General features: G+C 41.7%; 1 protein-coding gene and 1 long non-coding RNA gene across 5 annotated transcripts in view; one reads left to right on the forward strand and one right to left on the reverse strand.

Annotated features, from left to right (window-relative positions):
• The window catches only part of SPAG16 (sperm associated antigen 16), a 377,720-nt gene that overhangs the window by 88,955 nt on the left and 267,155 nt on the right, over positions 1-21,610 (reverse strand). For 2 of the 4 annotated variants that reach the window (XM_051786775.1, XM_051786773.1), the window contains exon 15: positions 19,387-19,513. In XM_051786775.1, coding sequence (XP_051642735.1) covers positions 19,387-19,513 — 127 coding nt within the window. Of the gene's footprint in view, positions 1-6,907; positions 7,010-18,173; positions 18,314-19,386; positions 19,514-21,610 lie in introns of all 4 variants that reach the window. The other 2 variants (XM_051786772.1, XM_051786774.1) reach the window with 2 other exon arrangements.
• On the forward strand, positions 6,907-13,991 carry LOC127470835 (uncharacterized). Its single transcript, XR_007904415.1, has 2 exons — positions 6,907-6,998; positions 13,459-13,991. It is a non-coding gene; the product is annotated as an uncharacterized LOC127470835 (long non-coding RNA).

Consider the following 21,610-nt stretch of genomic DNA (forward strand, 5'->3'; position numbering starts at 1 on the left):
ACTTGGCATCTAAGGCCACCAATAGGTTACCATGGAATAATTTACTCACCTAAAACACAAGTAGCCACTGTTTACAGCAAAGAGAAGGTAAAAGTTCATGGCAAGTCTCTGCCAGGCCAGTATAATGTAATGGAAGTATAACGGGGAGTATAATGTGTTTGTGCTGGGAAAGGCTGCTGCACTCCCTGAATGAGATACATATCATGAATTCATGTATTTCAGCTCTGCAGAAGCTGACAAGAAAAAAAAAATCCACCCATATTCTAAATCTGTAATTCAAAACCTGAAATCAAGTTCATATTTCTTTGAAGGGGCTAATTGAATTTGTTCCTTTTTTGACTTGACCTCATTTTATTTTGTATTTGCTGTGCCACTAAAGTTTATGTAAAGAATTTGCACTTTGAAAATTAGAAGTTAGAACTCTTTAGAGATATTTTTTTGTTCTAATAATTCTAAAACAATTTACAGAAGTTCAATAGAGTAGGAAGAAGATTAGGCCACCAAATGAAAGAAATGCAAATGATCTTCAAAAGCTGGCCTCCCCCCATCTTATCTTTGAGAGTGGATAAATCCACTTTGATACTAGGATTTAATAAAAAGATCAAAAAAGTCCATACGCTTGTATCTGATGTTATTCAGGTAATTTTGTTGTTGAAGCAGTTCTGAGGATGGAACCTACACCAGGGAATGTATATCTGCTGTTTCTCAGCAGTAAAACATTAGCTGTACATTTGCAGAACTCCTAGGACTGGAGGACACGGGGAAACACAAAGTTTGAAGCTCCTGAATCTCTTTCTCTCTTTTAAAAATAAGTTTTATAATAAAAGAAGTTGACATACTGTAAACAGCAAACATCCTTTCCACATGATCAGTTAGACATACAATAACCTATACCTTAGGTTTAACAAGAGATGGTCTGAGGGATTCCAAATGAGGATGTAGGAGGGGAGAGAGAAACAGGAGACAAGACTATGAGCCACTGTGAGTCAAAGGTATATGCAAATGGCTTGCAACAATTTGTATTCATTACAGAATCAGAAGAGAACAAACTAATTTAATTTTATATGCTAAGTCCAGCATTTGTCTTGCAAATGTTCTAAGAGACCACACTGAAAACATTAATTGTATAGTTTCTTATAAAGGAAAGAGAGAGAACAAACAGGAAGAACATTCCTGAATGATAAAATGTCTGAGGGATCTGGTGGGAATTCTTCACATAAGATGTATTCTTCTTTAGGGAACAGGTGTAGATGTAAACAGATGGGCTTATATAAGTAGAATTGGCAGCTCCACAGATAGCTGCTTACTGTTATATATGATTTTTCAGACTCACCAGGGTATTCAGGACCACTCTGCTTAATTATTCTTAACATTTTGCCCATTTCATATGCTCACAATATAATGGGCAAATATAAAAATAATTTAAGCAAACTGTTGTTTAAATCTCAATGGAAACAATACCTTTTATTCCAACAAATCACTTAAAGAGGGAACTGCCTATTTTATGAATGTTAGTCCATCTGTTCACAATAGCTCCTTTGGAAGTATTTGTTTTGCTTGGAAATATCCAAATTGATTATGTATGTGGCAGTAGATGGGCTGAGGTGTGTTTGCTGCTTTTAAATCACTGAGCATATAAAGGGGTTTTTACTTTTATTGGGCTAGGACAACTGAAGACATGAAATGCTTGAATTCTAGACTAGAGCACCTCCCCTATGGGGACAGGCTGAGAGAGCTGGGGCTGTTCAGCCTGGGAAAGAGAAGGCTGCATGGAGGTCTAACAGCAGCCTTCCAGTACCTAAAGAGAACTATGTGGAAGCTGGAAACAGACTCTTCAGCAGGAACTGTACTGATAGGACAAAGAGTAATGGGTACAAACTGAAAGGTTGTAGGTTTAGATGAGGTATTAGGAAGAAATTCTTCCCTGTGAGGGTGGGGAGGCCCTGGCACAGGTTGCTCAGAGAACCTGCAGCTGCCCCATCCCTGGAAGTGTCCAAGGCCAGGTTGGATGGGGCTTGGAGCAACCTGGGCTAGTGGAAGGTGTCCCTGCCCATGGCAGGGGTTTTGAACGAGATGCTCTTTAAGTTTCCTTCCAACCCAAACCATTCTGTGATTCTGTGATTTTAGGTGTGTCTGTTCTGGAGAGGATGTACCAACAGGCATTGTGTTTCCATGAAGATGGCCACACTGTACTGGGGTGCAGTTCTCACCTCTCCTCCATGAATTATAAGAGAAGAACAAGTGAGGTAACACTACAGAGAGGTCCAGTGCAAGCCACTTCAAATTCAGGCACACATGGTGCTCATCACACAAGTGACAGAGCCACACTAGTAATGTGACCAGGATCACAGCACCTACCATTTCACAACAGCAGGATCCTAATGGTCACTCTGCCACACCTTTACACAAAAAACAGCTTCACATCTAATGGGGTAATTCCTGGAAGTTAAGTCTCCTCATCCAGCCTTTAGCATATGCTTCCAAAAAGCCGTGAATATGTATGTTAAGAGCAAAACTGCAGAAGAGCCAAAGGACTGCAATCTGCACGTATTTGTGCATAAGGTGAAGGTCAGATCTATGCTAATGGGTGTGATTGTGCTCTCATCTCTTGAGCAACCCAGTCTGTGTCATTTTGGATCCATTCCACCAAATTATTCAGACATTCCCCTCAGTACTACTCAAACAATAATTGCAGAGAACATCAGGACAAATCACAGAAGTGAACATCAAATGTAAGAACAGAAGAGCTTTTATAGCAGCGAAAGGAAAGGAACACCAGAAAACAAATGAGAAAGGAATGACAAGGAATTGTTATTAAATATGTACCAGAGTGCCTGGTTAGTGTAAGAGTTTGAATGGGCAGCCCCAGGAGCCCTCAGGCCAGCAGCACATGCAGCTGAGAGTGAAACTAGGACTCTCAGTGAAGCTGTGTTTGAAAACCACCCCAGAGCTGGGATGTCTGACCTAATGAACCACTAACAGCCAGAGCAGCCTGCTGCAGCATTCAGGACGTACCTGCTCAGCTGGGTCCCCTATGATGTCACAGCAAATGCCCTGCACAGAATGTATGGTGCCTGCTAGACAGAGGCTGGCTCAGGGGGATTACAGGAACAGCCACCCAGAGCATGTGGTATCAAGTAAAACAAAAGCTAAGAGGAAACATCTTCAGACATTGGAGGCTCAGACTTCTCTTCCCTTGAAAGGGCCAACACCAAGACTCAAGATATCCCCTACCCTGGCCCACTAAGTCCTAGCTTGCCACAGAGAACCTGCTGCACAAGGTACATGACACCATGGGGATGCTCAGCACTGCCCAGCAAACAATGTCAGTCTTCTCTCCAAACATCAGATCTATATCTACCGGGTAAGACTTTGGGTGGTATTTCAGGAGAGCATCTTTTTTTCTTTAGCTGAGGGGTTCTGAATGAGGTGATGTTTAATAATTTCTGTGGGGCTGGTTCTTCTTGATTTCCTTTCCTGTTTCCTTTCCCTATGCTTTGCTCTGATGCCAGGGAAGAAGTGTTCATTGTACTCAGTAACCTCGTTTTCCCCAATTTTGTGTTTACCATGCCTGCAATACCCTAACGAGCATCAGAGTTGTCTACTAACCTACACAAACATGTCCTATAACAAATGTGTTAATTAATAAATAAAATTACCATCAATCACAATACCTGCATCATGAGGCTCAGCAGTCCCACATTCAAACACTCAGAAGCAGGAGCTGTAAGGGGAAGGCCCTGAGATTCTAAAGGCAGGTTGTTCACTCATTCCTGGCAATTGCAGCTGCTCAGGGAAGAAGGTGGAGGACCCTCTCAGCCACAGCGCTGAGCGAAGCCAGCACAGGCACAGACCTGCCCTCCCTGGGCTCTGACTCAGAGGGTTCAGCTGCCTAAATGGAGCCCATTACTTTGCTGGTCCATCAGCCAATGAGTCCTTATTTTGCCAGTACCTAAACTTAGCTTGCAAGCACAGCTAAAATACTAATCATTAATTACAGTCACTGTTATAAAAGCCAATTATACTATCAGAGATACTCCCAATGCCATTCAGGCTGACTGGCTACTGTATGGAACTGAAGGAAAAATAATACACAATAGAAAATAAAACCTCCTCAAATACTGGACCCCAGTGGAGAAGGCTAATTCCAATGATGTAAGGAAAGACCTGTTTAGCCACATGCACATAATTGTATATTAGAGTTTTAAGCAGACAGCTGTGGCTGCAGTCTGGAACACAGAAAGGAATGAACCTGAATAAAAGGCTGTTACCAACTACTACTACTACAGTTCTGGCAAGGAAGCCAGGGAAGGCAATGAATTTAACAGACTATGCTTTAAGTTCCACTTTTTTTATGGAATGCACAATGAAATTCTCAAATTCAGTGAACCTTGCACTCCAAGGACAGCTTTAACAATTTAAATCCTGATCTTACCATCCAACTTTAATGTTACCATCCAACTTCAGATGCACATCTAGCTGAGCAACAAAATACCTTCTATTAAGTAGATGTAAGTCTTTGGTTGAAGGAACTGCTGACTCATTCCTTTACTAGGAAGAGTCATCTATTCTTTTAAAGATGAGGTCTCTCAAAGAAAGCCAGGTGCCCCATACACCAATAGCCTAAATCCCTCTTCTCTGTGATGGATTCCAAAGCCACCTGTGCATTATTCCCACCCTACCTGAGCAGCTGCAATCCCACGAGCCACCAGAACGGGGTGTCAGCAGAGAGCTGAGCTTTTGTAACTCCCGAAACATGCCCTGGACAGGCTGCATTGGTTTCTTAAAAGGGAATAGAAGTCCAAAATCTTGGACTACGGTGATTAAATACTTGCCAGATTCAGAGAGTATTCAAACAGGAGTTTTAGAAAACATTAAATATGAAATTAACTGAAATAATTACTGAAGTACAAGACCTACTGCTTAACGTGGTCCAAGGGGCAGAGGAATGGAAGGTGGCAAATGTTACAGCAACTTCTGAAAAGAGTCTGAGAAACTGCCAGCTGGTACCTCTGATTTTTTTACAGGTGTAATAAACTCAGTTGTGTAATAAACAGATTTAGCTGATGCACAGAGAAATGTAACACCATAGGGAAGAGTTACCAGAGCTTTTACAGCAGGAAACCACAGATCAGAAATCTGCTCCAGGTCTTTGATGGTGCTGGGAAGCACAGGAGGAAGGGTTGTGACTGACATGAGATAGTTGAACTGCCAGAAGTTTTGATGATCAAAGTCGGGAGGGGGAAAAATGGAACCTTTCCAATAGGACACAGTCAGGAAAATACAGGAACAGACTACCAGAAGAATGTGACATTTATTCTGGGACCTGTGCTAGTCAACATATTATTTTTTTTCCAGGATGTGAAGGTGAGCACTGATAGTATAAAATTATTCATGTTTTTCAAGACAACAGCACATTTCACAGACCCACTGAAGAATCTCAAGATGCTACTGGATTTAGTGGCAGATGAAACTGAATTCTGTGAGACATGAAATGGTTCGAATGAACAAAAGTATCCTTAATTATACAAATCCAATGATGAACAGTAAACTAGCCTTTGTCATTCAGGAGAGAGATCTCACAGCCACTCTGTTTTCTTTGGAAATATCAGCTTGGTATAATGGCAAGATTTAAGATTTATTGTGGGGAGAGGAAGACAGAGAAGAAAATCAGGAAACTTCATTAGGCCTCCTTTTAAAATCATGATTTAAGCACATACTAAATACATCATAGAGGACTTGTCCCTCTTCTCTGTTTCCAAAAGCAGGCAGCCAAAATAAGACTTATGTAACAAATGAAGAAAGGTGAGGAATGGCTTATTTATCCAGGAGATTGAACAGACACAGACACTCCAGCTGTGGAAAGAGAGCAGGGGAAGATGTGCCAGCATGGAGAGGCTGAACAAGGAACTATTATTCACTAATTCCCACAGTATGAGAATCAGAATGTATCACTAAGATTTAAAGCAAAGGCAGGGAAGTATTTCATCACAGCTATGGGATCTGTTGGAAATATAAAGAAGTTTCAAACCAAAAGATGAGGGAAGTTTAACAGATCCATGAACACCAAAGTGCATGAGGTCCCCAGCTCTGGGAGCCCCCAGTCCACAGGGCACTGCAGGAGAGCAGCAGGGAAACCAGTGTTTTCCCTAAGCATCACCTCCTGCCCAGTGCCAGGGGTGGGTCTGGCACAAGAGACCTTTGCCATGACCCAAAGCACTGCAGTTCTGCTCTGCTGTGTTTCCTGGCAGGTTCCTGAGGTACTGCACACATATTCATTTATGATATAAAATGCTGAAGGGGGAATGATGCTTGACATGACCCAACATTAAAGAACTCTCTGTCATCGCCACCCTCTTCGGCTTTATTCTAGAAGAGGAAAAAAAGAGGATATTTCCCTTTTTTTCACTCAGTTTAGAGAGGAAAGACTAAAAGCAGACTCTAAAAATAAGTAGATTTTACCCTACTCCCCAAGAGCATGGGATACTCAGAGAGGTAACAGCTCTACATAAAAGATATTCACAAATTAAAGGACAGGCAGAGAAGTAAAGAAAGTTCATTCCACAGGAAAAAAAACCCAAAGCAAACAAACAGCTCAAATATCCAAGTCAGGCTTCAGAGGCTGTTTACAGAATTTCTTTCCTTGCTTATTTTCCCATTCATCATCATGTATAGTATTTTGCCACAGAAAGAGAAAGGGAATTCAAACACTTTATTTAGTTGCCCGAAAGTGTCAGTACAAAAAATGTTTTTCTGCCCAGGAAATGACCATGGGCTTGCTGGTGGGAGCCTTTACAAAAGGACAGGCAATATTTATGAGCAGTTTGAAGGTTTCCTAGTGAATATCCATCTGGACAAAGTGGATATGCAAGTTTTGCACTCTCTTTCTCTCTCCTAGGTCACTTACCTAATCCTAGCATTGCATCCAGTTTTCTCTGAGGAACAGTTCTGCATAAGTTCAATGCCTCAAAGGCATCTAAACCAAGATTTTCTTGGTGGTGGAGCAGCCCTAAAAACAAATTAAAATCAGGCTTTCATGACAATGGGGATTTTGTCTCAGGCTCCCAGTTCACTTCAAACCAGTGGGTTTGTTTTGTGCCCACGCAGGCCTGACAAAGAGGGGCTGGCACAGCCCATGGTAGGAGCAGCTGGCAGTATTTCTCCCTCTCAGCCAACATGCTGCCTCTCCGTGGACATGACCCACCAGTGCAGCCAGTCCTGGCTGGCAGCAGCAGGGGGGAACTGCAGAGATGCCCTGAACTTTGTCTCTCTCACCTTCTTCCCCCTGGCCCTTGAAATGCAAGCAGGAGTCCTAGATTGGTCCATAAAAAATAACAAGCACTCCTAGGACATCTGTATGGAGATTATATTGTTAATCAATATATTTTGCATAGCCCCATGGATCACTTCTTATTGATGATTATGCATTTTAGCCCCTGTGACAATTTGTCAATAAAATAAAAAATAAAAAGGGGCTAAGGACAGCATACTTTTAATTCAAAGATGATCTCTTTCTTGAGAAGAGATGCCACCTTCCAAGCTCTGAAAAGAACTAGCTCATAAATATATTTCATTTACCAAGTGGAAGAGCTGTTCAAAGAATCAAAACTTTCTTGGTAATCACAAAACAGGTAATCTGGAGGTGAATAATTTTCTTTTAGACTTTAGTTACTTTAAAAAACGAATATTGGAAAAATAGCAAGTTTGCCAAAAATATAAGTTTTGAGTTACTGAAAGTGTGTTACTCAAATTCAACATAGATTGGCAAAGTTTTTACCTCCAAAAAGGGGAAAGCTAAATACTGGTTATGGATAGTTTTAAAGATTGGGGGGGGTTATATGAAACTGTCTGACACTTCATTTCCTACTTTCAATTCAAAATATGAACTTTGCTTCTTGAAAGGGAAAAGAGCAGTGGGTAAACTGTCCAAATTATCTAAATGATCCTTAAGTTTGAAACAACGTACTTGAGATACTTAGGCAGTCACTCCAAAGCATCCAGTCCCTATGGACTCTGTCTCCTCTCTAAGTAGTAGCTTCCCTTAAACAAAACTACCCAATTTCTTCTTTCATAAGCATATTTTCTACACTCCCAACTCAAGTCTGGATCATTCCACCAAGCTACAAGCTAGCTAATGACTCCTGATTACTGATGGACATCCACCTCATTTCAGCAGTGACAGAGGTCGCTGTCCCCGTGCAGATTCCCGGACCTGTCCAGTCCTTGGCAGAGAATGCCACGGTCATTCCATCTCACACGTTTAGCACACACAAAGCACACACAAATCCTAGATCAGTAGCATAAGTTATTTCAAAAATCCCTTTGTTTTATTTCAGGATATGGATGATGAATGCAGTATTGATCCATTCTGCACATACAATACAGATGCAGTACTCAGAACACAAGACCCGGAGAGCTGTCGATATTTAAGAGGAGCTTTCACGGAAGAAAGGCTGTGGTGACCTTCAGAGGTCCTTACTCTCTGACTGTCTGCAGGAACAAGTTAATCAGGAGATGAAGCTCTTGTATCTAAGCCAGGCTTGGGATGGGGCTGTGCAGTCTGAGTGAAAGAAAGGAGTTCTCATTCTATCCCTATAAATACCTTCAAAGCTGGAATTTGCTAATTGCAGCATTCTGTGAGCTGGAATTAATATAAACAATAAATATAAAATAGAACCCATGGACCTGGTAAAGTTACAAAAGCAGTAAATGCTAGAGATGAGATGTTGAATACATTATTATTTTAAGACTTGTGCCTAGTTGAAATGATATTAGAAAAAAGGCCAACTTCTTGCAAACCATTTTAATTCAGTTTGTGGATAGCTGCCGGAGAATCAAAATTTTGATCAGTTATGCCCCACTTGGGATGCATAAAGCTCCAATTTTCAGCTTCTGTTAGTTTAATACAAGGATGGCAAAAATCATGTGGACATTCCCTTCATTTACTCTTGGAACAAACAATTTGCTCATCACCATGTTTTGGCTGACTGCCTGAACAGCTGAAACTGTTGCTTCTCCTTGAAGAATAACATTTAACCAGTCAGATAATAATCCAATCAACCTGGGGTCCTCAAAAAAACCCGACCAGGTCAATATATTGCTCTAATGAGCTACAACCCTGGCCTCCAGAACACTGTTTTTATGCCGGGTGTGTGCAGGCAAGTGAGATGGGAATATTTAGGACTACAGTATCTACTTGAAAAAGGCTGGCTCTATTAAATAGCTGTCCATCTCCTTGCACTCCAGGGAAGGAAGCATTCCTCTCTAACGAAGATGAAGGGAATATCAATGGGGCTAATCTCTTCAAAGTGCTCAGCGCTCAAAGCAATTGCCTGCAGTAGTACACAGTCCCCACCCTCATTAGCTCAGCAAACACAGCCAGAGACAAAACTATCTGCAACTAGGGCAAAAAATGTAAAAGAAGGGGGTTCCAAGCCACCTCCCTTTCCTTTCCAAATGACAAATATTTCATACATTTTAAATTATGTGTGTACTGAAAATAAAGTCATATTTTCAGAATCCCTTTTCTTTCCCTTCTAGCGTATTTAAATATTGTGGTGCTTCCTTGTATTGAAAAATGGTCATGACACACCAGAAACACTGCACAGCACAGCTTCTTCTCCTGATCAACAAAGGGGGAAAATTCATTACCAGCTTTTTCCCTTCGGCAAACTGACACGGTCAGAAATAAGGAGTGTGATAGTTTCATGTCCCCGTGAAACAAGCAGACAAAATGATCTGTCAATCAGCTCATATTCGTGTACATTCCAATCTACCCACTGCCTCCAAATTAGAGAATTTTTATGGTCAGGAAAACAAATGTTGAGAATGAGAAAAAAACTACATAGAACAGCAGCGAGGGAAGGAGAATTAGGAGAGAAGGAATTACTGTTGAGCAATGCAGTCTTCCAGCACATCCTTTTAGTCCCATGCTGACCATAGGAGCAATTAAGGATGGTCAACAGATGTTGTAAGCACTCCTCAGAGAAAGGGGGCCGACAGGGCCTTGTTGTCAATCTCATTTCCAAGCTAAGCAGCATGATCAGGACTGGAAAATGGGGCATGGGTTGTGTAAAGCAACTCAGAGCACACCTGAGTCTCTCCAGGGAGTCCACTAATGGATTCATCAGTTCAAACACACAGGCTGGGCAGGCTCCCTGGGGACAAAACATCAATATTGGTGCAGTGTTGAAGAGCATACAGTTGGGGCAACAGCATTTGCTTATTGCAAAGCTCTGCCAAAGCAGTGATTTCAGCTCTGAGGTGCAAAGGACAAAACCTTTTTGCCAGTGTGGCTGAGGTGAACCAGCCCTCTATTTCCTCTACCCAAGGTATCAGTTTTGAAAATCTTTTGCTTGTATTAAAAAAAAAAAAGGTCAACAAATGGTGGACCTGAAAGTTTATCTCCCCCAGATCAGTTTAAAGTAGGGATGCACATTCAGACATGGACCAAACACATATCATGGACTTTAAAGAAAAGTTTTATAAGGGATACTCAAGTTTGGATTAAAGAGAAAGAGAGAGAGAGAGAGATGGACAAGACAAAAGAGAAATGGAGACTCATGACTGCTTTCAGTTTGCCAGTATAAAGCAAAAAGCCTAATTTTTATATATTTAGCCCTACCACATTTTGGAAAGAAGGAAGAAGAGGGTTTTTTTCCTGACTGGTGCTTGGCCAGTATCTGCAGGGACAGAGGAGGCACACACAGCTCACATGCACAGCACTGACACAGCACTTGGAGATGAGCTGAAGCCAAGAAGAAAGTGAAGACAAACTGAAAGTGCTGACCATCAAATAATAAATAGCAAACTAAGATATGCAGGTGGCTGCATTTGTGCTCGTTAAGCAAAATCTCTGAGAATGTGGATCAATTATATTTAAAAGAACAGACCATGTGAATCCTTAGTTTATATGGAGAAGTTGTGTAAGCATGCAGTGACAACACACAGGTCTTAAGAGTGCTGAACCCATAGCAAACCAAAGGGTTCTGATGGGACAGACATTAAGCAATTCCTGATAGGAGAAAAGAGAGGAACAAGTGATGTACAAGATTGTGGCTTATGCTTTATGAATAGACTTGAGAAAAGCCTGAATGAGAAGCAAAGCAGACAGCAAAATAAGTTTCAGTTCTCAGTGTAAAGAGCAAATGCTTCAAAAGATTTGGAAAGATGTGTTCCAAATCCACAGCTGGATCACCTTGCCACCCTGCTAGGAGGAGTCACAGCACTGTAGCAAGTCTAAGCTGACTAATAACCAGAACTGGGAGTTTTCTGAGGTCTGTGTAAAAAAACAAGTGCCAGGACAAATCCAAAGAATTACATCTATTTCAGTCTATCTATATATGAAGTTCTCTTTGCATATTGAGCATCAGTTTGCAGAGTTTACTACAGCTACACAAGTGCCCAACCGGTGCATCCAGTTGGTTCGTACCTGAGCACCCAATTCCCGTGTGCATGAATGCCCCCAGCTCATGCATGGTTGCCCCATCAGCTCATGCACTGACACTCAATTAATTTACACAGAGTCCCCAATTAATGTCCACCCACTGATAGAAACCTGTGGCCTGGGGGCAACCCTCAGGGAAGCAGTGAGAGCCTGGAGCAGGGGGATGAGTGGGAGGGAGCAGGAGGAGTGTCCCACAGAAGGCCCTGCACACACAACCCCAACCTCCCACATCACCTGGTACTGCACCAAAGGAATGGGGATAATGGGGTGCAGCCTGCAGCAAAAACAGGGCAGGCAGAGACTAGGAAGGGGGGAGGAGAGAGGTTCGGCTTTTGCAGAGAATGGGAAAGGGGAAAAAAGCATTTACTTAAACAGTTGTTTAATTCTTTGTGTTTTCTCTTTTGTCAAACCCCAGAATCAGTGATCAGAAGTTTGTGTTAATTGGCAATAACTTCAATCAAGTGAAAATTACCCAAGTTGAGACTGTATTGTCTGTGACAGCACATACATAGTCAGAATTGAGGCAGGGACTCAGGCACTGAACCACAAGGGGAAAAGCACCCTAAGGAATCAATTGATGTTATCAAGTAATCTGCCTTGGAGATTAAAGAACACAGAGCAATGAAGTGTTGTAATGAAAAAAGCTTTTTAGTCAGAAATGGGGGTCACAAAGAAAACACACACATTAATGTCAGCACATAATTGCTCTATATGGGCAAAATCAGATGCCTCTAAAAAGATTACTGGTAAATTCTGTACTAGAGGATTTTTCTCCCATCATGCATGACTTTATCTGTAATCAAGAGGGAGACAAATACAAAAAGCAAGCTTCAGAAACTGCAAAACAAGTGGGAAAGAGTAAAGATCTTGTCTTATTCCAGTTCTCTTTATATGTGTACACAGTCACCTCCTGGGGTCTGAAAGGTGCAGGTGTGTCCCCTGCCAATTCAGCCACTAATTTCAAAACCCCCTGTACAGCTTCCCAGCAATGGAGAGCTTCTTCCATCCTAGAAAACTCCCCACCCTACCAAGATGGAGCTTTATCTCCTCAGTGCCACTTAAATGGTGTCAATTTAAGGTATCAAAAAAAGGTTTGCCTGTAGGTAGCCAACTTGAATCCAAAGGATAATTCCTCTAGTCTGAAGGAACATTTCTTTAAATACATTCAGAAAGACTGGTCTGGCTACAGTGAAATAGAGAGAAGGAGTTTGGAGATAATACTTTCTAGGTAAGTTCAGGCTGTAGGGGAGGGACAAGAGCCATTTCAGAAAACTTCAGGGAAATGGAGGTCTCTCTTCCCTCTAAGGAAAGAACTAGGACAAACAGATGTTTCTGACTTGTAATGTGAAATGCTGGGTCGTCCTTACAGAAAATCAGTGTTCTCTCAGAATGCCCCCAGCACCAGCCATTTGCAATGGGGCTGATCCCAGCCACGGTTTTAGCAGAAAGGGCTGTTAAAAACCTGATATTCTGACCCTTTGTCGGCAGGCTCTGACTTTTGCAAATCCCTGCCAAAAAAGTTGTTCACGTCTCAGACTCCACCTGTTTGAGCTGTCTGGGAAAGCACAGCAGTGTGAGCCATGTCCCAGAGGGAGCCTTTGAGCACGTGCTCCTTTTGTTGCCTACTGACAGGTTTGACTGCAGATTTGTTTAAAATGGAAGATTAGTTCCTCTAAGATTATATATGTTACTATTGAACAGTTGCTTGTTTATTTAAAACTTAAGGCTACTTCCTATGAGATTATATGTTAGTGTTCTGTGCTTTCACTGAAAAAGTTCCAGAATGGTAATGCCTTGTGTTGTTGTTGTTACTTATCTCATATTTGAAGCTACCTTTTTCTGGTCCTTTATTTTCTTGAATATTTAAGCTCCCACTTACTGACATTCCCCCTCACCCCAGCCCCCTTTTTGCCTCCAGAAGGCTTTGAACAGAAAGGGCACTGGAAGTTCAGCTCTGCACATGCTGAACTGGCAGAAACGTGTCCCGTGTGTCACTCTTGTCACAGGTGAAGCAAGGACAAAGCTTTGGAGCCGTCTGGGTCCCAAGGGATGCACTCCCGGCATCGGGCCCCTGTTGTGAGAAGCCCGATCCCCAGCGGAGCACTCCCGAGTGGGATCCAGGGGGCTCTCCTGAGCCAGGGAAAGCCCGGGCGAGCAGAGACGAGGGCCCGGGCACACCCTGAGCGAGTCGCTGCCGGCGCACAGGGACACCAGGGACCACTGACTCCCGAGTTTGCTGGGCTTTTGGCACGGCCAGGCCCGCGTCAGGGCCCCCCTTTGTGATGCATCGGGTGCGGCCACTGTGACCTCGCTGGTGACGGCGGCTCAGAGAGCTCCAGCGTCACAAAGGGGGCCCGCCCGGGGCCACTATAAAAGCAGCCCGCGATGCCCGGGGGGAGGCAGAAGAAAGAAGGAGAGAAAGAGAAAAGAAGAGAGAGAAAAAGAAAGGAAGGAAGGAGGAAGGAAGGAAGGAAGGAAAAGAGAAGGAAGGAAGGAGGAAGGAGGAAGGAAGGAAAAGAAAGGAGGAAGGAAGGAAGGAAGGAAGGAGGCCTTTTTTTTATGTCACAAAGAAAAGAATTAACAAGAATTCAGTATACATGCTGCAAAGTCCCTACCGGGGAAAAAGATACTAAAAAAGTATCTTTTTTAGTGTGGACTTAATTAGCACAGAAAGCAAGAAATTAATAACCAATAGGAGGTAGGATACTAACTAATAAAAGAGAATGATGTAATTAAGGACCAATGAACATTAACACCTTTTGTCTGTCAAAAATGTATAAATAGGTGAAAAAGTGGTGTCTGTCTGGGGGCAGGATTTTGGTCCGCCACATACACACCCCAGCGCTCTGAATAAAAGCAATACCTTGCTTTCTAACACTAAAAACACGGCGTTAGAGAGTTTTATTTATCCCAACAATTTCAGAGGATTTGGCAACAAGGATGTGGAAGATCCCTGTGAGGTCTCCCCTGAGTCCTCCAGGCTGGACAGACCAAGTCCCCTCAGCTGCTCCTCACACAGCTTCCCCTGCAGCCCCTTCCAGTTTAGGGGCATCGGCAAACTTACTTAGTATTCCTTTGGGATCTGTTTGACTAGTCAAGTTGAAGGATTTTTTCTTGATTTAGGGCAATTCAGCGCAGTTGCCTGTCAGCAAATATCACAATCTACCCTCACTGGGAACAAAGCAAACAATTCTCATGACAGGTCTTGTAAGTCTTGCCAGGGGTTCCATTTCAGGAACTGGTTTCTGTGCTTCAATATTTTGCAGTATTCACAAGTTCACTTGGGACAGTCACTAATGGAGCACCCAAGAGGTCAATACTGGGGACAAAACACCATTTAATGTCCTTGTGAATGATACTGGAAAATATTCCTGCCTATTCCTGAATATTGTACCATTATTTAGTGGTGGAGGTTTTGTTTTAAATTCTCTTTTGATCATTCTTCATATCAACTTAAGCTATCCTGTAAACTGAGGCAGGAGGAAAGAAGTTGAAATCAGAAAATTTTATGGTCTTAAGCTGTGCCAGGGGAGGTTTAGGTTAGATATTAGGACAAAATTCTTTACAGAAAGGGTAATCAGCCACTGGAATGGGCTGCCCAGGGAGTGGTGGATTCTCCATCTCTGGAGGTTTTTAAGATGAGACTGGATGTGGCACTTAGTGCCATGGTCTGGTAACCACAGCGGTGTTGGATCAAGGGTTGGACTTGACGATCTTGGAGGTCCCTTCCAACCCAGCTGATTCTATGATTCTATGAATTAACCAAAAATGTGAAGGGAAGAAGAAAAGACAGACACCTGGCTCTGTCACCTCAACATCATCTTGTTTTTGCAGCCAGTATACCAACAAAAACTGAGGACATCAAAGAGAAAATGGAGTGGGCACTGCATGATCAATTTGCAAGGACTATGTTTGCCAGTTCTGTTCTGAGCACAAAAATTGTTGCCAGATAAGGGATGTGAAAACTGGGATTTTGGAACTTTACCTGCTGACTCAGTATCAGCAGGAATTCCAATCATTTGAGGTTTAATCTCCATGTCCCTGTCCCTCCTGACATCTGTGTGGATCACTTGTGGCTTTGATATTATCAGTAATAGCAAGTGCAGATATTGGAAATGCTTCAGCAATGGCATCCCAGAAAATTCTGTCAATAATTCTGTATTCAGTAAAGGGTGGGTAATTCGGAGAAACAAATTCTTTAGAGCACTGTTTAGCACCCAAAGCAGCTCCAGAGGAACAGCAAACAACTGCCACCCATTGGAGTGATGGCTGTCTTGTGGTGACGGCCCTCTGTGATGTCATGTGACATCAAAGCAAATTAAGCTTCCTTTTAGATAGCAACACTGAACAGTTGCCCTGACCCCAGCATGGTTGACAGTGCTACCATCTGTTCACTGTCAATGTGTCTCCTGCATCCCCAGAATTCGTCTCCTAAAATAAGCCACTTTTATCACAAAATAATCTTGATCCTGACATTTCTCAACTTTCACACTCATTTGCAACTTTTATTTTTCTTTTAATATCCTCTTCCTTGGAAGAAAACAGTTACCTATAGCCCTTGGAGATGGTCAGAGGCATGGTAAGGCTATTTACTCCTGCTGAGAGCAACATGGCCCAGCCTGGATGGAAGCAGGTTAAATGATAACACCTCCCTGTACCTCCAGATCTTAAAATAAGTAGATTTTATTTATTTAAATAAAGCAGTACCTTTTTCCAAATATTATTTGGTTTCCCTTGGCCTCTCTTGCTTTTTGGATTGTTGCTGTGAAGTGGGGTTTGTTTGGTTGGTTTGTTTTAATGTGTTATGATAATAAATAAATATATCATAGCATATAAAATGGAACCTTCTACAGCTTGTCTTAAATATGCAATGCTGTGTCATGATTAATCATATTTACCTTTTCAAAACAGCAACTGGAAACAAAAGGTGATTACAAGATGGCATTTAAGGGATTCATGAATGCTACACGAGAATATATGCACATGGAGATACTGGTTAAACTGCATATGAAAAAACAAAAGTGAATTCATGAATGCTACATGAGAATATATGCACATAGAGATGCTGGTTAAACTGCATATGAAAAAACAAAAGTGAATTCAGTTTAAAAATTAGCTACATTGTGGATCATCTTGCACAGTAACCACTGTCAGTCCTCCCTCTGAGACCATTCACGGCACACAGAATTCAAAGGACATGTACTTTGTATATAATATCAGAATAATTTCTGTTATTAAGCACTGTGGTGAAAAGCATTACCCCAGTGGGCTGAGTCCCAGGCAGCTCCATCACCACCTCTCACTGAAATACCACCAGCTTGTTTCAGAAAGACTGAGGCAAAGCAGAAAATCCACATGAAGTGCAGTGGTAATTAATTATGTAGTTCATTTCTCCTCATTCACAAGTATGGGATATGGAAAAGTCCACCTCTAAGCTGAGCCAAAGAAAAGCTAAGGCAGAGTGCAAGTGAAGCAGAAAGATTTATACACAACTTTTTTCACTAACTTATTTCAGTTCTGAGTGTGAAATGACTCAGAAGAAAGAAAATGGCTTTATGGTCAGGCATCTGTGCCATGAACAGCACTCAGATCAGTCAAGGCAGCAAGTACCATCCCCAGTAATGCTATCAGGAGAATCCCAGTAACTTCCAAACTCCTCCTTGGTACTGGCTCCTCGTGAAGCACCTCCCACCCCGTGCATGTCATACTGACAAAGATAATACCAGTTAAAACAAAAGCTAAGATGTGCTTGTCTACATTGCATTTGCAATGATAATGACTTGAAAACAACACAAAGGAAAACCAAACAAAATTCTTCCATTAGCTGGGGCCTTACTATCTCCAACCTCAGTCTCATTTGCTGATACCGCCCAACTTTTCATAAACCCCGTCTATCATTATTAGCTCTCATTTAAATAATTATTGGGCAGAAGAAAAAACCTGCTCAACCATGGCTCTCTAATCTGGTAATTAAATCCACCTGTAAGATGCTGAACAATTTGTGTCTGTGACTATTAATGCACTCAAGTATTTTACACTGGTGGTGTAACACCACCTGGGGAGACCGAGGGATACAGCTGGAAATTCAGCCGTGCTTTGATAAGGAAAATCCACCCAAGCTGTTCCACAGACAGAGGTCCTGAATGAGGCAGATGTCCCACTCCCTGACTGTTAGACACGGGATATATTCTCCCATCACCATTTCCTTCTGGAGTATTCTGGCTGTTTGACTTATTTTGACATGCTTTTTCATTAACTCCACCCAAATGACTGACAGAAGAGTTTAGAGTGACCAAATCCATGAATGACTGTTTAGACAAACACTGCAGGAACCTGCTGGATCATTTCACCCAGCACTTTGCTGTCGAAGACAAGCATCATTCAACCTCTAATTGATGCACCAAAGGCCATTTTAGGATTTAGGCTCACTTTGATTTAGTTGGCTTGGCAACTCCAGTGTTAGCCAAAAAAAGCAGTCTGTGTGTATGGACAGTGCCTGGTATGGGTCGCTCACCCTCTGTCCCTGCTCAGGTGACACAGGGACTATCCCCCTTATGGCAAGAGCCTTAGCCAGGTATTTTCCTATCTTTATAGCTGGGATTGCATCCTGTTGCATTCTGCCTCTGTCATCATCCACCCCGATCTCATATCTCTGTTGTGTGCTTAGTCCTGCAGAGAAAATTTTGGATTTTATCCAAAGGACGAAAAAAGTGCATATTCAGATTACCTGAAGCTGATAACCTTTCCATTGGAAAGTTCCCATCTGGCCAGAAATATTGCAAATGTGTTTTTCAGGGATGCGGTTCCTTTGCGAATGAGCCAACATTATACTCCAGAAACAAAAATGTGAAACTTCTTCACATCCTCCTGAACAAGAAATGAGCTCTCATTCCAAATTACACACATAAATACGAGAGTGGTTAAACTTGTCTTTGGGAAACTGTCCAAAAATGGACAGTTTAAATGTCAATGCATTTTCACTCCCTTGGAAATGAAAATACCTTATTTAATGATACAGCAGAGAGATCTGTGAAATTACTATACAAATAATCTAGAATTTGATGGCAAAGTTTTCTGCCAAGTGACTCAATATATTGACATTATGTGTTCCACAGTATGTGGGTCATTATGACAAAATATCATACTATTATTTTTCTTTAATGATTCCTTAATTATCTCTCAAAGCTTTATATTTTATGAACATAACAATGCAAATGTATACTTTTTCAATATACCTACATATTTTACATTATATATTATTATAGTATATCATGTCATGTTGTACTACCTTTGAGCAAAACAATTTCCTAAGCTAAGATCTAATTCTGTGCTGCAACATGAATGCTTGTCTGTCCTGTGGAAGGGAAGATTAATACTGGTTTTAAAACAAAATGTTTTTAGAACAGCCCCTCTTCAAATGAAAAAGCATGCTCACTCACAATATTGCTGACATGGTAATACACGGTTGATGATGAAAAATAACTGGTTAATTCAGTTCTTTGTGCCTAGTAAGCAGTTCTGCCAACACAATGAAGTTCTGAGGCAATTGTTAGAGGCCTTAGTAAGATTGGCTATGAAATGCAACTACAGAATTAGCAAATAAAAGAACAAACAGTAATGGACAATAAATGTCACTAGAACACAGGTAATCTCGCTGAGCTTTTTACCCCTGTTGGTCAGTTCTGTATTTTAGGTAATATTTTTGTAATTAATTGTACTTTTTGTTATTGCACATTTTCATTTTATATGAATGGAGTCTGATTTGGCTGCTTAGTCCACAGAAAACAAATGTATTGATCAGTGGCACAATTGGGCAATTCTTCCTTAAAATTAACACATCTACGCTGCTTCACACACGCTATCTGGCTTCAGACCCAGAAAGGGAGGAGAGAGATTTCAAAATAAACCCTTAGGTAGAAAAGGTTGTTTTAGAATCCTACCAGACTGATCGAAGGCAACGTGGTTGGCAGGATGTGGGCCCGCGTCGATGGATAAAATGGGGACCAACTTCCGCATGTCCCAGAGCTTCAGCACACCGGAGGAGTCACAGGAAGCCACTGTGTCCCCCTGTCAACAATGGAAACAAAGTCAAGGCATTGCTTTTGTACTTGTGCCAAGAAGGAAGCCTACAACACAGGGCTGGACACCCACTGATGCCAGACACATCAGCTGTAAGTACTGAAAGTTATTATATACAAGGTTATCACAGCCTCTTTGCAGCTCCATTGCCTCGAATAGCAACAACCACAACATGACTCCTGAAGAGACCAGTTCAGGAGAAACTATAAGGAAAAAAAGAGAAAAGAGGTCATCTTGAATTCTGATACCAGTGTCCCCTAAGAACATGTCTTATGATTCCCTTTCTTCTCCCAGGAATGGCCCTTTAGGCCTGCTTTTAAATTAGTGTACTCGTGTTTTCCATGTGAAGCACAAGATGGGAGCAGAACAGACAGCCCTTCCCTGTTGTACATTCCATAGCCACACCAAGGGCAGGTCAGTCATTCCAGGGAGCCAGAAGCACACAAGGACTATGCAAGGAAAGACAGCAGGACCATGCTCCCCATGTCTCTGTTCAATATTAATTAAAACAAAAACCAACCATCCAAAACCCCTTAAAGATGTATTTTGAATATGTAGCATATGAACAAATGCAAAAGTCAAAGAAGGTAGGGTAAAGGATGCCCAAACATAACTTTGTCTAGCTAATTCCTGCCACCATAACAGAAAGAACGCCCAGCTACCCACTTAGAAACATTTACTTTTCATTTTAACCTCCTAAATAAAGATTCAACATCCCCAAAGCAGCTCAGCTGGTGTGCACTCACAGTTATCAAAGTCAATGTCTTTTCCAATTTTTGCAAGAGTGTAAGATTAGATTAAAGGATATTGTTTGGAAAGAGAATCACAACAGTATGGAACTGAGAATCAGATGAAATATGGGACAGTTACCGCATCCGTGATTTATTTTTTTTTTATTCAGCTATTTTTTACATCTTTTACATAAACAATACCTGCAAGAAATGTGTGGAGTTTTCTAGCAAACAGAGGATTTAAGATCTTAAAATATCCATCAACTTCTCAAGTAGAAAGTAATGGTCTGCAAAACACTATCCTGGTGTAAGTATAATGAAATCTTTAGGTTCATTTGGAGGAGATGTAAATATCAAAACTCCATTCTGGCTTGTTACAGACTAATTCAGAGGTAACACTGAGAAACAAAATAATCATTGCTTGGAGAATTCAGCAGCCTGCAAGGTGTGCTCTCAGCACTTGCTGTTTTGCAAAAAAAAGCTCAGTAACTATAATTACACCCCACGCCGAGGTAGTGGTGCTGAGCATCACAGCTCTGTTTAACTATCTCACCAGCTGTACCCATCTAATTCCCCCTCCTTTCACCTGCCTGGTTCTACTAAATTCAGCCTATACAAAGGATGAGGTAAAGAATGCCCTTGGGGAAACAAACAACAAAAAACCCCAAAATACAACAACTATGCTCCAAATTTTTCCATGGCTTGAACTGGATCTCAAGAGAGCAAACTTTTAACAAGAGAAAAAAAAAAAAGCACCACCATGGATATGCAACTGGAAGAGTTGTCAAATCAACTGCCTTCCTCTCACAAACAATGCTTCCAGAGATTACTCACAGTCCCTTACTCTTACTAGCAATATTTTCATACCCTTGCTGTGATAAATGTAGTAAATTCCACATTAGCAGCAGTTCCCCCATCCACCTTGTGCCACTGATCCAGAACCTGCCTGTCCTTGCATTTATAAAGCTTTCAGCCCATAAATATAAAATGGGTATAAAAGTACTTGTTCACATGCCGTCCATATCCTTTTGGTTAAATACAAGTGGGTTTTTGCAGAAAAACTCCTCCCTTCTTCCCTGTCCCTGATGCATTACAATTAGTGTGTCATTCACATCCCCCTTGGATACTGTTTTCTGGGCTAAACACCTGAAGCTCTTCCTTCTCTCTTCCCCACCCTTTCCAGATAGCATGGAGTCTGAATTAACTATGCATGTACCCATTGCTGATGTTTATAACACGACTCCTGCAAACCTGATCACTAATTTTGCAATTTTGGAATTGTCTGACTTTCAGAGAGGTTAAAGATGCCCATCTCAGCTGCCCAGAGGTGTCAGTAGAGATGGCACACAGCAGT

Source organism: Manacus candei, unplaced genomic scaffold (genome assembly GCF_025592945.1).
Source record: "Manacus candei isolate 608988 ecotype Guabito, Panama unplaced genomic scaffold, ASM2559294v1 h1tg000023l, whole genome shotgun sequence".
Classification (NCBI taxonomy): domain Eukaryota; kingdom Metazoa; phylum Chordata; class Aves; order Passeriformes; family Pipridae; genus Manacus; species Manacus candei.